Genomic DNA, 16,424 nt, shown 5'->3' with positions numbered 1-16,424 from the left:
CAATTTTCAACCAATGTGCCATGAGAGGTTCTTTTGTGTGCTATGAAAATTTTTAAAGATCATTAATTAAATTATTTTCAAAAGAAGTTCAAAACGCAGTAAGTATATTCTTTCTTTTCCTCTTTTTTCTTTTTTTTTTTGTTTGTTTTTTTGATCAGCATGATTTAAGTGTGCTGTAGAAGTTTAACTATAGGTTCAAGTGTGCTGTAAGATAAAAAAGGTTGGAAAAGGCCCGGCGCCTATAGCTCAATGGCTGGGGTGCCAGCCACATATACCAGAGCTAGCAGATTTGAATCCAGCTCGGGCCTGGCAAACAACAATGACAACTACAACCAAAAAATAGCTGGGCATTGTGGTGGGCGCCTGTAGTCCCAGCTACTTGGGAGGCTGAGGCAAGAGAATCTCTTATGCCCAAGAGTTTGAGGTTGCTGTGAGTTGTGATGCCATAGCATTCTACCCAGGGTGACAGCTTGAGACTCTGTCTCAAAAAAAAAAGGTTGGAAAACACTGCTTTTAGAGACTTGGAGAAGGTAAGGCGCATGATAACTGCCCCTGTGGATTGTGTGTTTGCTTATTTTCTGGGTGAATTTTACAAGCTAAATTTTAGAGTACCTGTTATCCTCCTTAAAAACAGGAATGTCTTGGTAGGGGAGTGTTTTGGAGTGAGACAGAGAAAATCCTGCCTCAGAAAGCTCTTGTGCAAGCTGTAGTTGGGCTTGGCTGGCTCTCAGATCCCTTGGATCAGGCCAGCTGCATAGATACTCCTATACCCCCATCCCCAGTGCTGTCAGAGCAAAGAGCTTCCTGCCAAAGCAGATGTGTGCCTGCCAGGCTGGAGGCAGGACCAAGAAGCCCACTATTGCTGGTTCCCTAAGCCCTGAACATTGGGCTATGTACATGCAAGTTCATGCCTATACACAACACGTACAAAACACTGGAATGGAACAGGATGTGTCCTGCTAAAGGCTGGTTCTCCTAGTGTGTTTGTATGTTATTTTCTATGGGTTTTCATTGTTTTAAAAAGAATTGGAGTGTGATTTTTTGAGAGAAAGTACCTAATAATAGCAATACCTAAGAGTTTAGCATACCTTTAAAAATAAAAGCATTTAAAGATATAATAATGAAAGTAATTCTGTAGTCAGATATTAAGCCAACCAAGGATTTATTTTAGTACTGTAAGGATGCAAGACTGCAAAAGCACTGCTGAACATGCAACCATATTATGATAAGTAAATGTAAAGTAGGTGTCTTAAGACTGGGCTCAGAATGGGGAATAATAATGAAATGCACTGGAATAAAAAGAGGTTTAAGTTCTCAAACTTAATTGATCACACTAGCAATCAATAATGGGTTAATCATTTTTTTGCAAAATATTTCTTAGTATTTTTGTTATCTCCACATTGATCATCATTACCTTTTCAGAAAAGAAAACTTTGTCTTTTTTTTTGAGACAAAGTTTTACTTTGTCCTCCTCAGTAGATTGCTGTAGCATCATAAGCTAACAGCAACCTCAAACTCTTGGACTTAAGCAATTATCTTGCCTCAGCCTCCCAGATAGCTGAGACTACAGGTGCCTACCACAACAGCCCGCTACTTTGAGAGATGAAGTCTCACTCTGGCTCAGACTGGTCTCAAATTCATAAGCTCAGGCAAACCATGGGCCTTGGCCTCCCAGAGTGCTAGGGTTACAGGTATGAGCCACTGCGCCTGACTACAGAAAACTTCCTGATCTTATAATCTAGCAGCAGTTGAGTTTATTTACACAAAAGCTTAGGAGACCCAATCATCTAAAATTTAAGACAGGCTGGATGCAGTGGCTCACGCCTGTAATCCTAGTACTCTGGCAGGCCAAGGCAGTGGATTGCTTGAGCTTGGGAGTTCGAGACCAGCCTGAGCAAAGCAAGACCCCATCTCTACTAAAAATAGAAAAACTGAGGCAAGAGAATTGCTTGAGCCCCAGTTGGAGGTTGCTGTGAGCTATGATGTCATGGCACTCTACCAGGGTGACAGCTTGAGACTCTTTCTCAAAAAATAAATAAAATTTAAGACAAACAGGTAAAGACATTTTTGCCAGATTATACATAGCAGAGAAGGAAGTAGAGTTAGTTACTAGTTATTTATTTATTTTTTATTAAATCATAGCTGTGCACATTAATACAATCATGGGGTACAATGTGCTGGTTTTATATAAAATTTGAAATATTTTCATCAAACTGGTTAACATAGCCTTCACGGCATTTTCTTAGTTATTGTGTTAAGACATTTATATTCTACACCTAGTAAATTTCACATGTACTAAGATGTACATGTGAAAGATGCACCGTAGGTGTGGTCTCACCAATTACTCTCCCTCCACCCATCCTACCCCCTCCCCTCCCTCTCTCCTTTCTCCTCCTTCTTGGGCTATAATTGGGTTATAGCTTTCATATGAAATTGGTTTCATAGTAAGACTGAGTACATTGGACACTTTTTCTTCCATTCTTGAGATACTTTGCTAAGAAGAATATCTTCCAGCTCCATCCACATAAACATGTCAAGTCTCCATCTTTCTTTAAGGCTGTATAATATTCCATGGAGTACATATACCACAGTTTATTAATTCATTCATGGGTCGATAGCACTTGGGCTTCTTCCATGACTTAGTAATTATGAATTGGGCTGCAATAAACATTCTGGTACAAATATCTTTGTTATAATGTGATTTTTGGTCTTCTGGATATATTATTTATTGTGTAATAAACATCCCAGAGTTTTTAGTGACTTAAAAACAATTTATCATTTCTTAGGGCCTGTGGATTGGCTGGGCTCCTCAGCAGGACATTTCTGCTGGAGACCCATAGAGCTCATTGCCCTGGGAGCTCAGCTGGGGCTGAACACCCACAATGGCTTCACTATGGGTGGGAACTGCAGCAGGGCTGGCCAGAACTTTCCAGCCACAGGGATCCCAAGAATGAAAATTGAAGCAGCCAGGCTTTTTGAGAGCTAGGCTCAAACCTGGCTCAGCATCCCTTGTGCTTTGTTAAATTGGCCAGTGCAAACACAAGCAGGCAGGCCTTGACTGAGGTGGGGATAGACTCCTCTTCCCTATTGTATTCCTATACAGCCTATGGGAATAGGGGGTTGGGAAGAATTGTTACTGCCCATTTTGGACCCTAGCACATTTAAGGCCACATGAACAGAAATATGGCACCCAGGACCCCTGAAATTGTGTTTTTGTTTGTGTGAGAGAGAAACAGAGAAAACTAGTTGGGATTTTTGATATATTAAATTTCCATGGAATGTGCCATACCTCTGTTCACCTATTGCCACTTTTGGTGACAAAAGTTAAGCTTTAGCAAATGTCCCTTGAAATCCTCGAATCTTAGAGTTAAAAGGAAATTTGGGATTAGCTTGTGAAATCTTATCTTGTTCCTCTCATCAGGCTACAACTGTAATCTGGAGAATTTCTGTGATCTGCACACAATTATATAGCTAGGTATTATAGGCAGTTTTGTTCTAATGGAATTTAACATATGTGCTAGTATTTTTATTGTCACACCCTTTTTAACAAAAAAACATTACTATTTCAACACAAGATTAACTCATACTTTTTTCTCATTTTCTGATAAAGCCCTCATTTGTTAGACATAGCCATTTTGTACATAATTACTAAGAGACATCTATGCAATCAGTGTTTTTTCGTGTTTGTACCATTGAAAGTTGCATGGTACTGGATGCACTCAGGATCTGGAACAGCATGGTGATGCTCAAGGTCAAGGAAAGGAACTGTTGTTATAGAAAGAATAATACCTTTTAAAATGTATTCTCAGGAATATGTTAATTATAATTAACTTATGGTTCTATTCAATATTTAGGCTTTGTTTTACTCCTACTTTACCCTCTCCTATTTGAATTGTATATTATTATGTTATATTTAAATCTGACAGACATCAGTGTGGAAAATGACTTTTTAAATAGAATTATTTTAAATTAGCCTGAGAATAAATTTCAAAAAGTAAAATTATCAAATCAGAGTATAAGTATTTAATAATTTTTGATACTTCACAAATATTCATGCCCCAACAGGTTTTATAATTTATAGTGACACCAAAAATATGACTGTGAATAGTTTTACCAGCCCATCTGTCTTTAGAATTATTACCATAGATAATGTGCTCACATATTTTTGCTCAAACTTTTGAGACACATTCTCACTCTGTCACCCTCAGTAGAGTGCTGTGGTGTCACAGCTCACAGTAAACTCCAACTCTTGGGCTTAAGCGATTCTCTTGCCTCATCCTCCCAAGTAGCTGTGACTATAGGCACCCACCACAACACCCGGAACACCTGGCTATTTTCATTGCAGTTGCCACTGCTGTTTTAGCTGGCCAGGGCCAGGTGCAAACCTGCCACCCTCAGTATATGGGGCCAGTGCCCTACCCACTGAGCCGCAGGCACTGCGTGGCTCAAACTTTTATGGTCAAAATTTTGTATTTAATTTTTTAATTCATCAGTACTAAATTGGAACTAGTAGATTAACACCTACATGGTCACATGAGAAAAAAGCTCAATGAAATTCAAACAGAGGTGTGGAGACTGTTGGGTAAATTCCTACCCAGTGGGCACACTGCCTGGGTGTGAGACAGACCTACAACTCAGACTTTAACCTTCCAAATGCAAATGATCTAAACATTCATATCCTCACATTTATCTGAAATTGAAATATATTTTTAATTCAGATTTTTGTTTATATTTTGTTTATATTGGTTTTTGTCTTATAATGGAATTTCAGCATTTATTTTTTAACATATTATGATATAAGACTTTCACTTTTAACACATAATGCAGTGCCCCAGCCTATAAAGGACAGCACATGGCCTTGAAAAGGGCCAGGGTTTCAGGCTTCCCAGGCACCTTTCTGCATAGCTGTGGTGCCACTAGGAGCACATGGGGAACCTAGAAATGTAGCCCTTCCAATCAGAGAGGTTTCTTTCTCTGAACAAGGCTGCCTAATTTGAGTGGCCCCAAGAGGGCAATGCTTCAGGACCCTCGGGGTGTAGCCCCCAGCCAACTTCTCCCCATCTACTTTGAACTTAAGTGGGTAGTTTTCTGGGCTCTGAGGGACAGTCAGACAGAGAGGCACACATAGACTCAACCAGGCCCAACTGTTCATTTCTCCTTTTCAACCCAGCCTCTCAGTTGGAATGTTAACACAATAACTTAAGAAAATGTGAAGACTTATGTTAACCAGTTTCATGAAAGTATTTCCAATTGTGTATAAAACCAGCACATTGTACCCCATAATTGCATTAATGTACACAGCTATGATTTAATTAAAAAAAAAAAAAAGAAGTGGGGGAAAAAAAAAAAAAAACCTTTGGGATATAAAAGATTTGGAAGATGCTTCCTTACCAGAAAGGAGTTGGGGGAGGGATCACCATAGGAAATTTCTTCCTCATACATATTTGTCATTGAATTGGAATTATTCTCAGTCACATGGTCTTGGCATAAAGTAATTTCACTGCATAGAAAGCCCAGCTCCTGTCTTCCCAGTGGGCTGAGCTATACAGATTGCAGGAGCATCTTCAGGTTTCAGTAGCTAGGCCTGCCTGGTGGCTGGCTGGCAGCTTCCTGTCAAGTGGGCAGTAGGGCAGTGGCAAGGGAGGTAAGGGCTTGCAAGGGCCTGGAGAATGGAGGGTTGGGCAAAGCCATCTTCCCATGTAGGTAACAGAGGAGATGGGCTAAAGTAGGTTAGCTGCAGCAGAGGCTTGGGCCGTACAGGGAGCTCTGGAGCTGGGGACCCCCCCAAATGAGAGAATCAGCCGAAGATCTTGACATAGCAGTGAGAATAACTAGGCCACATGCCTCACTACTCACATACCTAGTCAGTTTGTGAAAGTGTATCTTTGTAGTCCTTTCCATATCGAACAGTATAGGGGTGAACCGCATGTTTTCCGGGCAAGCTTTATTGTGACTAGGTCCAGTTTTATGTGAGCACCAGTTTGTTAATAAAATGTAAGAGAACGAACTCCTCGGGAAAAGTAACTAAGGTACTGATATGGTTTGTAGGATTGGCAACTCCAAAGCTCTTACTGAGATTTAATCCTCATTATTGGAGGTGGGGCCTGGTGGGAGGTGTTGGGTCATGAAGACAGATCTCCCATGAATGGCATGGTGCCCTCCCTAAGGAAATGAGTGAGTTATTGCTGTATTGCATAAACTACTAGTTCACATGAGAGCTGGTTTAAAAGAGGCTGGCATCATCGCCTCCCTCCTTGTTCCTGCTCTCACCATGTGACAGCTTACTTTCCCTTCACCTTCTACCTTGCTCAGAAATTCCCTGGAGGCTCTCAGCAGAAGCAGATTTTGGCGCAGTGCTTCTTGTTACAGTCTGCAGAATCATGAGCCACATAATCCTCTTCTCTTTGTAAATCACACAGCCTAGGGTATTCCTTCATAGCCGCACAAAGCAGACGTTCAAAACCACCTTAAGATTAAATTCACATACCTTAGGTAGAGTTTTATAAGAGTTGTTGGCAGCAGCAGAAAACCAGTGAGGTTCGTTTTGTTTCAAGACAAAGTTTCACTCTCTTGCCTTGGATAGAGTGGTGTGGCATTATCATAGCTCCCAGCAACCCCAGTCTCTTGGGTTCAAGTGATCTTTTTGCCTCAGCCTCCTGAGTAGCTGGGACTACAGGTACCTGCCACAATGCCTGGCTAAGTTTTCTATTTTTAGCAGAGATGGGGTCTGGCTCTTGCTCAGGCTGGTCTCAAACTCCTGAGCTCAAGGAATCCACCCACCTCAGCTGCCCAGAGTGCTAGAATTATGAGTGTGAGCCACTGTGCCCGGCCAAGATCTAAAGTTTGTCTTGTCCTTCCTTCTCAATCCCCCCGTCTCCGTCAGACACAAAACCTCTTGAGGAACTCTGTTGTAAAGGAGTGGGAATAATTCCTCTATCTGAGCCAAGGTCACCACCCAAGCTGAGAGTGACTGCTGTGCATGAGGCCACTCCCCAAAAGAGAAGGCTGCCAGGCCCTAGACTTACCCTTTGTGATACCAGCTCCTATTCTGCAGTAAGTCTAATGAATTTTTCAAATCTGCAAGAATAGCCCACTGGGTAGTAGGTAGGGCCTGCAGATGCAAGCCCATCATTCTTATTTGGTAACTACTGTGGCTTCCCAAATTGTGAGGCATGGAGTTTATGCCATGTTAAGTATTGCTGGATCAGATGTGGAATGTGAGGAATAGTGTCAGTTCTGCTTTCAAAGCATTCAGAGTCTTCTACCACTCGTCTATAGGGAGAACTAACAAAGTAGCGCCTTTGGATTAGACATGAGGTATGAAAGAGATCTCAAAGTCAGTATACTTCCAAGGTTGGGAAGACTAGGAGACCAGATGAAGTGAAGTCAAGAATTGGGTTTGCACATGTTGAGTCATCTGTGGTCACTAATGAAGCAGGCTTGAAGGCTGAAGGTGTCTTGTGACAAATCTGGCACCTCATATGATGGCTTCAAAACTCTTAACACTGATAACTCCTAGAAGAGAAGGTTGACTTTGGATATGGTACCAGGTTCAGTGGACTGTATCACTTTCATATGAGAGATTAAATTATCCTAAGCCTTCTGGAGTGTTTTAGAAGAATAATTTACATATAGGATTTTCTTGATGCATGTGGCTAGATGACATAAAGCCAACAAAGTCTTGTCAACCCACAATTATTAATCTATTGATAATTAGTAAGTGGTAACATGACACACATTTGGGCATCTGTAGAAGACACTGTCCTAAAGAATAGCCCCGGTGTGCAAATTGGGTAATAGAGTAATACTTGGAAGTTACTATTACTGCTGTTCTTGTTTTGTTGTTGTTTTTGAGTCAGAGTCTCACTTTGTTGCCCTTGGTCGAGTGCTCTGGCATCACAGCTCACAGCACCCTCAAACTCTTGGGTTTAAGCTATCCTCTAGCCTCAGCCTCCCGAGAAACTGGGACTACAGGTGCCTGCCACAACGCCCGGCTATTTTTTAGAGACAAGATCTCACTCTTGCTCAGGCTGGTCTCAAACCTGTGAGCTCATGCAATCTGCCCGCCTTGGACTCCCAAGTGCTGGGATTACAGATGTGAGCCACTGTGCCAGGCCCCTGTTTTTAATTATTGTTTTAAATTTCCTTTGGCCTGTGCCTGGGTGCATGTCAGGAATCTGGAGTGTGCTTTATCCCCAGCTTCCAACACCAGGGGCAGCCTCCCCAGTGGCACTGGCAGTATCTTTCATCTCACTTCCTGCTTGTCTCTCTTCCCTCCTTTTATCTGCTCCAGGACAGAGTCTAATTCAGTTATACTCTCACGCATTCACTGCAAGATGCCCGCCAGGCACTTTCTGCACGTTAGGCATTAGAACACCTATCTGCCTCTTGTCCCCTTCAGCTTCTGGCTGCGTGTGTCCCTGCTTTAGGGCAGGGCTGCCAGCCTTTCCCACATCTTGGCACAAATAGGCAATGATATTTATACAGCAGCCTGAGGTAAACTAGAAGAGATCAAAGGTGTCTGGAGGCTTGGTGGAAAGAACTCATTATATTTCTTTATATGATTATGGTAAGATGAATACACAGTACAACATTAGACATATTAAATATTGAGCCTGCATAAAATCCACAAATATGGTGTTTACATTTTTTATTAGAGTTGCTTAAGATACTTTTTTGAATTGTAACAGTGAATTCTTAAATGATGCAGAAATGTGCTGTTATCTCCTGCAATCCCTGGAGCAACCCTATTAGCCTCACCTCACATGTGAAGGAGCAATGCTCCAAGTAGGTAAATAATTTGCTGAGGGTTACACAGCTGCTTAGGAGCAAAAGGGAAGTGTGAATGCAGGCATCTGGCCTCCCCGTCCAGCCTCTGTGCCACTGTGCTGTCCTGCCATTTTGTGCAGTGGCCACCTACAGTGCTAGGTCAGGACTCTCAGACCATGATCTCCAAACATTCTTTGAGATAGGAAAGTAAGTGTCTTGCTCCTCAGATGAGGGCTAGCTCTGGCTTGCTCAGGCTGGTCTCAAACCTGTGAGCTCAGCCATTCCACCCACCTCGGCCTCCCAGAGTGCTGGGATTACAGGCGTGAGCCACCACCCCCGGCCTTGACACAGGGCATTTGAAATAGTAAGCATGTAATAAATGCCTCTTGGGCAGCCACATACTCCCTTTATTTAGGGGCAGCTTGCCTGGTTCCAGAGTTCACCTCGGAGTCAGCGGGGTAAGAGCCAGGTCTCCTGATTCCCAAGGTTCTTCCCACATGCATTTCTGGTTTTAGCTGTGTCCTAGACTTACCAGTACAACCACGAAAGTTTTCTAAGGAGAAGCAGAACTTAAGTTTCTTTCAAGTCTGCCATGAGAATTCTCATACGCTTCTGACATAGGCTAGTCTGTGCTGTGGTATGTGCTAGGCTTTTGTCAACAGGCACCTGCAAGACATACAGCCACCTGTGCCCACTCTGAAAATCACCTGCAGCTCACTGCAGGGCCTAGCAAGGTGTCACAGCACAGTAGGGCACAGTGGGAACAGAAGTCATGATGACTTTGTCTTACAGCAACACATACTTACCTCTCCTGTGCTTCCCTCCCAGGAGATGGCTGGCAGAGCACTCAAGCAAACCGGCAGCAGGAGTATTGAGGCTGCCCTGGAGTACATCAGCAAGATGGGCTACCTGGACCCGAGGAATGAGCAGATCGTGCGTGTCATTAAGCAGACCTCCCCAGGTAAGCCTGGACCAGCAGCATGGTGGGTGAAGAACACAAAACCATGTGCAGAGAGGTCCAGCGTAGCCTTCTCCATAGACAGTCTCGTGGCACAGCGCCTCACTCAGGTGATGGGGGAGGTAGGTTCTGGAAGGGTACGCTAGGCTGGAGACCATGGGACTCACCTGGGCACCTGTGGTAATTCTTAACCTAGGAAGTTTTGTGTGCTTGTTTTGTTTTATTAAAGATGCAAAAAGTCAGCAAAATCAGAGTAAAAATGATCTTTTTGTTTTCCCTTGGGCTTGTGAAGGTTTATTTCATCAATTTTAAAAGCATACCTTTTCTTATGTCATAGCTTCTGAGAGCAGTGGCCCAGTGCCAGGCCGGCCAGGGCCCTCCATTGTTGGCTGTTGGGGAATATTCCTTTCTGAGAATGGAACAGATGGGCCACTTTTTTGGCACCTAAGGTCTCTGGGGTTAAATAAATGATTCATAACGATTAGCAGAAGGCTTTTTCCTCATTTTGTGGTCTGCCTTGGATAAAACCCACTTCATGTGGTGAATAAGAAAATCTCGACTTCCGGTCTTGTGTGCTTCGTGTCTGAATACGTTGGACTCCAGACGTTCACCATGAAGTTCAATCCCTTTGTGACCTCAGACCGCAGCAAAAACCGCAAACGACATTTTAATGCCCCCTCGCACGTACGCAGAAAGATCATGTCGTCTCCGCTATCCAAGGAGCTTCGGCAGAAGTACAACGTGCGCTCCATGCCCATCCACAAGGACGATGAAGCCCAGGTGGTTCGAGGACACTATAAAGGTCAGCAAATTGGCAAGGTAGTCCAGGTATACAGAAAGAAATACGTCATCTACATTGAGTGGGTGCAGCGTGAGAAGGCTAACGGCACAACTGTTCACGTGGGCATTCACCCAAGCAAGGTGGTTATCACCAGGCTAAAACTGGACAAAGATCAGAAAAAAATTCTTGAACGCAAAGCCAAGTCTCGACAAGTTGGAAAAGAGAAAGGCAAATACAAGGAAGAACTTATTGAGAAAATGCAGGAATGAATATAATCTTTCGTGCAGCCATGGTTTAACTGTAGTTTTTAGCTTTGTGTGTGTTTGGAACTTTTCAAAAATGTACCTGGAATATTCCATTTCCTTCCTGTTTTGTTATTGACCTGTGGCTATATAAACTACTCTTGCAATTTTGATTAAAAATTTTTTGAATAAAAATTGGAAATATTTCTTAATTTCAAATAAAATCCATCTTGTTATCTGTTAAAAAAAAAAAAAGAAAAAAAGAAAATCTCACAGGCTTAGTAAGTTAGATCTACGTTGTTAAGAGGGCATACATTTCTAGTTTCTTCTTGAGGAAAGGAACTTCTTGGCCATCCATATCATGATTCTTAGAGTTCTGGAGTCTGTTTTAGAACATGGCTCCAAAGGAAAACACAGGCCCGTGTGTGGATTTCTTTCTGCATTTGCCTTTGGTGTGGTGTACTCACTGGTGCACTTCTTAGCCCAGGCAAAACAAAGCAGCTGTTTGGCTGTGACTTCTGCTGGCTGTGATGGCTGTCAGGGTGTTCTCTCTGCCAGAGATTCCAAAGGGAGGGGGTCTCCCCATGGGCAAGACACAGCCCTTTGACTCTGCAGCATCCTCTGCCAAGTCAAGCAGAGCCAGGCGGTTGGCGTAAAGGACATGAAAGGAACCTTTGTCTGCCCTACCAGCCATCTATTTTAGATTTTCAAAATGGAAAAGTTAGGATTAAGGAAGGAGCAGCTGTAATCAATCTGGGTATTTGTTGAGAGGTTTTGTGTGGTTTTTATTGTGTATATGTGTATGTTTTGTTTTTTTTTTTGAGACAGAGTCTTACTATGTTGCCCTCTGTAGAGTGCCATGGCATCATAGTTCACAGCAACCTCAAACTCTTGGGCTTAAGTGATTCTCTTGCCTCAGCTTCCCAACAAGATGAGACTTATGTTGTTTTGTTTTAAGAAAGACATAAATCCCAGAAAATCTTCAATTCAGAAAATAAGTGAAAGAAAAGTGGACCAGCTGCTGCACAACAATGGATACAATTCCTCCCTTTGTGTTAGGGAGAAGCAGACTTTGGGAATCATGTCATGGTAAACTCAGCCAGCCCAGATGTGGAGAAAGCAAAGCTGGCTGTCCAGATGGTTCCTAGCTGGACAGGAGAGTGGACCCAGGCGCTGTGTCCTCAGAGTAGTGGGGGAGGCACCCCAGAAGGCGTGGTACACTGTCTTCTTTATTGCCCTTGACCCTCCACTGTGCCCCTTGGCCTCCCATCCTCCCTCTCTTGCCACATTATGGTGCTTGGTCCCTGCCGACAGGGCAAAGGGTACCCTACTGACACTGCCCTAGGTGGAGATCAGCCTGTCAGGATCCTCCCTTGTTAAAGACCCTGCACAGCCACTCAGCCCCAGCATAGTGTTAGAAGACTGATTATCTCCCCTTTGATGCCATTTTCTCGTTCTTTCCTCTGCAGGAAAGGGCCTGGTGCCAGCCCCTGTGACACGGAGGCCCAGCTTTGAAGGAACCCGTGATTCCTTTGCATCCTACCACCAGCTGAGTGGCGCGGCCTACGAAGGGCCCAGCTTCAGCCCTGATGGCCCCACAGCCCTGGAGGAGGTGCCACGGCAGTACATGGACTTCCTCTTCTCTGGAGCCGGGCCTCACGGTGTGCCAGGTCACCAGCTCCAGCCCAAGGGCTACGGCGCCAGCGTGGAGGCAGCACACTTCCCGCTGCAGGCACACTACGGCCGTCCTCACCTACTGGTGCCGGCAGAGCCCCTGGGCTATGGCCTGCAGCGCAGCCCCTCCTTCCAGAGTCAAGCGCCAACCGAGCCGGGGGCCTATGCCAGCCTGCCCACCAAGGGCCAGGGCCCAGCAAGCACCGGCCTCGCCTTCCCAGCCCCTGTCTACGTTCCACATCCGCACCACAAGCAGGCAGGCCCCGCCGCCCACCAGCTGCATGCAGTGGGCTCCCGCCCAGTGTTCTCCGGGGACAGCCCCCCACAGAGTCTGCTTGCCCCATCCCGGAACAGCCTCAACTCAGACCTATATGAGCTGGGCAGCACCCCAGTCCAGCAGTGGCCGGCCGCTACTGTGGCCCGCCGCGACTCCCTGCAGAAGCCAGGCCTGGAGGTGCCACCGCGACAGCACGTAGCCTTCCGCCCCGATGGCCCAGTACCCAGCAGAACCAACTCTTTCAATAGCCACCAGCCGCGGGCCGGCCCACCCAGCAAGGCTGAGCCCTCCCTCCCGGCCCCTAACACCGTCACAGCAGTCACGGCCGCGCACATCCTGCACCCCGTAAAGAGCGTGCGCGTGCTCAGGCCTGAGCCACAGACAGCTGTGGGGCCCTCACACCCTGCCTGGGTGCCTGCTCCGGCCGCAGAGGCCCTGGACTCCAAGGACGAGCACCCTCTGGCCCTGGGCAGTGCGGGCACCTACCCTCTGGACGTGGAGTACGGCCGTCCGGACCTCAGATGCCCCCCGCCGCCCTACCCAAAGCACCTGCTGCTGCGCAGCAAGTCGGAGCAGTACGACCTGGACAGCCTATGTGTAGGTGTGGAGCAGAGCCTTCGTGGGGGCCGGGCAGCAGAGCCTGGTGACAGGAGTGACAAGAGCCACAAGAGCGCCAAGGGGGACAAAGGTGGGAAAGATAAAAAGCAGATCCAGACGTCTCCTGTCCCTGTGCGCAAAAACAGCAGAGACGAAGAGAAGAGAGAATCCCGCATCAAGAGCTATTCGCCATATGCCTTTAAGTTCTTCATGGAGCAGCATGTGGAAAACGTCATAAAAACCTACCAGCAGAAGGTCAACCGGAGGTTGCAGCTGGAACAAGAAATGGCCAAAGTAAATTGCTCTTTTTGTTGTTACAATTTGCCCCCATCTCTTCCTTCCGTTAGTAATTTGAACCACAGCAGAATCTGTTTTCTCTTCTAACTTTGTACACCTTGCAGATGGTAGTTTGATTCTGGGACCAACAACTTAAGAGAAGTTGCAAATGTAGTGACCGTCTTTATTCTTCTCCCTTTCCCCTTACCTCCTTCCCCCGTCCTTCAGAAGAACCAAGTGATAGCTAAGTATATTGTAGCTAACAGGTTAAATTAGCAAATTGATTTTATGGTGTATCCTTACTCTTTAACAGAATTCAGCAAGGATTACTTACTAATAATATAACATTTTATGTAATTTATTTTTTTCTTATTGAGACAGAGTCTCACTTCATCACCCTCGGTAGAGTGCTGTGGCATTATAGCTCACAGCAACCTCAAACTTGGGCTCCAGCGATTCTCTCGCCTCAGCCTCCCTAAGTAGCTGGGACTACAGGCACCTGCCACAACACCCAACTTTTTTGTTTGTTTGTTTTGTTTAGCATCCCTGGGCTGGGTTCAAACCAGCAGCCCTGGAGCATGTGGACGGTACCCTAACCACTGAACTACGGGTACCCAGCCCATTTTATGTAATCTTAGCACTCTGAGAGGCCAAGGCAGGTGGATTGCTGGAGTTCACGAGTTTAAGACCAGCCTGAACAAGACCTCATCTCCAGAAATGTCCAGATATTTTGGCCAGCACCTGCACTCCAGCTACCCAGGAGGCTGAGGGAAGAGAATTGCTGGAGCTCAAGAGTTTGAGGTTGCCGTGAGCTGTGATCCCACCTGCAGTCTACCGAAGGTAACAAAGTGAGACTCTGTCTCAAAAAAAAAAAAAAACAGTGTAGCAGTAAATTTTAAGTCACACAAAGCCAATAATACCAAAACCCTACAAGTCAAATTTGTATTCTTTCATCTATTCCATAGTCATTGACATTTTTTAGATATAATTTTTATTTGTATATTTTTTATTGATGAATAATTGCACGTATTTGTGGGGTATATGTTGTTACATGCACAGGATATGTATAGGAACATTTCAAGTCCTCTCTTCTAGCTTTTTTGAGGGGGCTAGAGTCAGTGTCTTGCTCTTTTGTGAAGGTTATTCGGGTTGTCTACAGTGGCATAACCATAGTTACTGCAACCTCAAACTCTGGGGCTCAAGTGAGATTCCTATCTCATGCTCCAAGGCAGCTGGGACCGTAGGTGTGTACCACCATACCTGCCTAATTTTTTTCTTTCTTTTTTTTTTTTTTTTTTTTTTTAGAGATAAGGTCTTGCTGTGTTTGTTAAACTGATCTCATGTTCCTGGCTTCAAGCCGTCCTTCTGCATTGGCCTCCCAAAGTACTGGGATTACAGGCATGAGCCACTATGCTTAGTCTTTTCTAGCTATTTTGAAATACGCCATAGCTGCTTTACTCTGCTATCCAGCATTAGATCTTATTCCTTTTGTCTGTATGTTTGTGCTCATTAACCAACCTGTGAACTCCCACCCCTCCCTAACACACATCCCCTTCCCCCATCTCTGGTACCTACCGTTCTGTTATTCCTGTTCTCTATGTCCATGAGATCTGTTCTTTTAGTTCCCACATATGAGTGAGAACATGCTGTGTATAACTTTCTATGCCTGGCTTATTTCACTTAACATAATGTCTTCCAGTTCCATGTTGCTACAAATAATTTCATTCTTTTTTCTGACTAAATAATATTCCTTTGTGTCTGTGTACCACCATTTCTTTATGCGTTTATCTGTTACTGGACACATAGGTTGATCCCATATCTTTACTATTGTGAATAGTGTTGCAATAAATACAGGGTTACAGGTATCTCTTTGATATACCTAAGTAGGTATATCGTATCTTCTTTCTTTTACTCTTATTTTAAATCAACATAATGTAAGTTGCCAGAGAGGTTTAACCGTAGTTGCTTTTCGGTAAATATCCAGTTACCCAAAAGTAGGACCTTTTGACCTACCAGCAGAAGGTCAACTGGAGGTTGCTGCTGGAACAAGAAATGGCCAAAGTAAAGTGCTCTTTTTATTGTTACAATTTGCTCATTCATAATTTTTTCATTTATATTCCCAACCAGCAATGTATAATAATTCCCTTTTCTCTGCATTGTCATCAACCCTGTTATTGTTTTCTTTCTTTTTTTTTTTTTTAAGACACTCTGTTGCCCTGGATAGAGTGCCATGGCATCATAGCTTATAGCAACCTCAAATGCTTGGGTTCAGGTTATCCCCTTGCCTCAGCCTCCCAAGAACTTGAGACTATAGGTGTGTGCCACCATACCCAGCTAGTTTTTCTATTTTTGGTAGGCATGGGGTCTCACTTTTGCTTAGGCTTGTCTTGAACTCCTGAGCTCAGGTAATTTACCTGCCTTGAATGAATAACTCTAATAGAGGTGAGGTGATATTTCCTTGTAGTTTTGATTCTTATTTCCCTGATGATGAGTTTGTCATTTTCTTATGTACCTTTTTCTTTTTTTCCTTTGAGATGGAGTCTCAAGCTATGGTCCTGGGTAGAGTGCTCACAGCAACCTCAAACTCTTGGCCTCAAGTGATTCTCTTGCCTCCGCCTCCCAAGTAGCTGGGACTACAGGTGCCTGCCATAATGCCCAGCTTTTCTGGTTGCAATTGTTGTTTTAGCTCTCCCAGGCTGAGTTCGAACCTGCCAGTCCTGGTGCACATGGCTGGTGCCCTACCCACTAAGCTACAGGTGCCACCGCTTTCTCTACTTTTTAATGGCATTTTTTTAGTTTAATGTAGTCTCATTTGTCTGGTTTTGGTTTTATTGCCCTTTTTTTTTTTTT

The 16,424-nt window shown here is 44.5% G+C and overlaps 1 protein-coding gene and 1 pseudogene across 3 annotated transcripts in view; both read left to right on the top strand.

Annotated features, from left to right (window-relative positions):
* LATS2 (large tumor suppressor kinase 2) overlaps positions 1-16,424 on the top strand; it is a 90,957-nt gene that overhangs the window by 57,898 nt on the left and 16,635 nt on the right. For both annotated transcript variants that reach the window (XM_003796701.3, XM_023517235.1), the window contains exons 3-4: positions 9,598-9,730; positions 12,220-13,592. In XM_003796701.3, coding sequence (XP_003796749.1) covers positions 9,598-9,730; positions 12,220-13,592 — 1,506 coding nt within the window. The remainder of the gene's footprint in view (positions 1-9,597; positions 9,731-12,219; positions 13,593-16,424) is intronic.
* On the top strand, positions 10,293-10,969 carry LOC100960806 (annotated as a pseudogene). The gene has a single exon (XR_001161571.2). The product of XR_001161571.2 is annotated as a 60S ribosomal protein L26-like 1 pseudogene (transcript).

The sequence above is a fragment of the Otolemur garnettii genome, unplaced genomic scaffold (genome assembly GCF_000181295.1).
Source record: "Otolemur garnettii isolate 467f Iridium unplaced genomic scaffold, OtoGar3 scaffold00106, whole genome shotgun sequence".
Lineage (NCBI taxonomy): Eukaryota > Metazoa > Chordata > Mammalia > Primates > Galagidae > Otolemur > Otolemur garnettii.
This window is presented reverse-complemented; position numbering and strand designations above follow the sequence as displayed.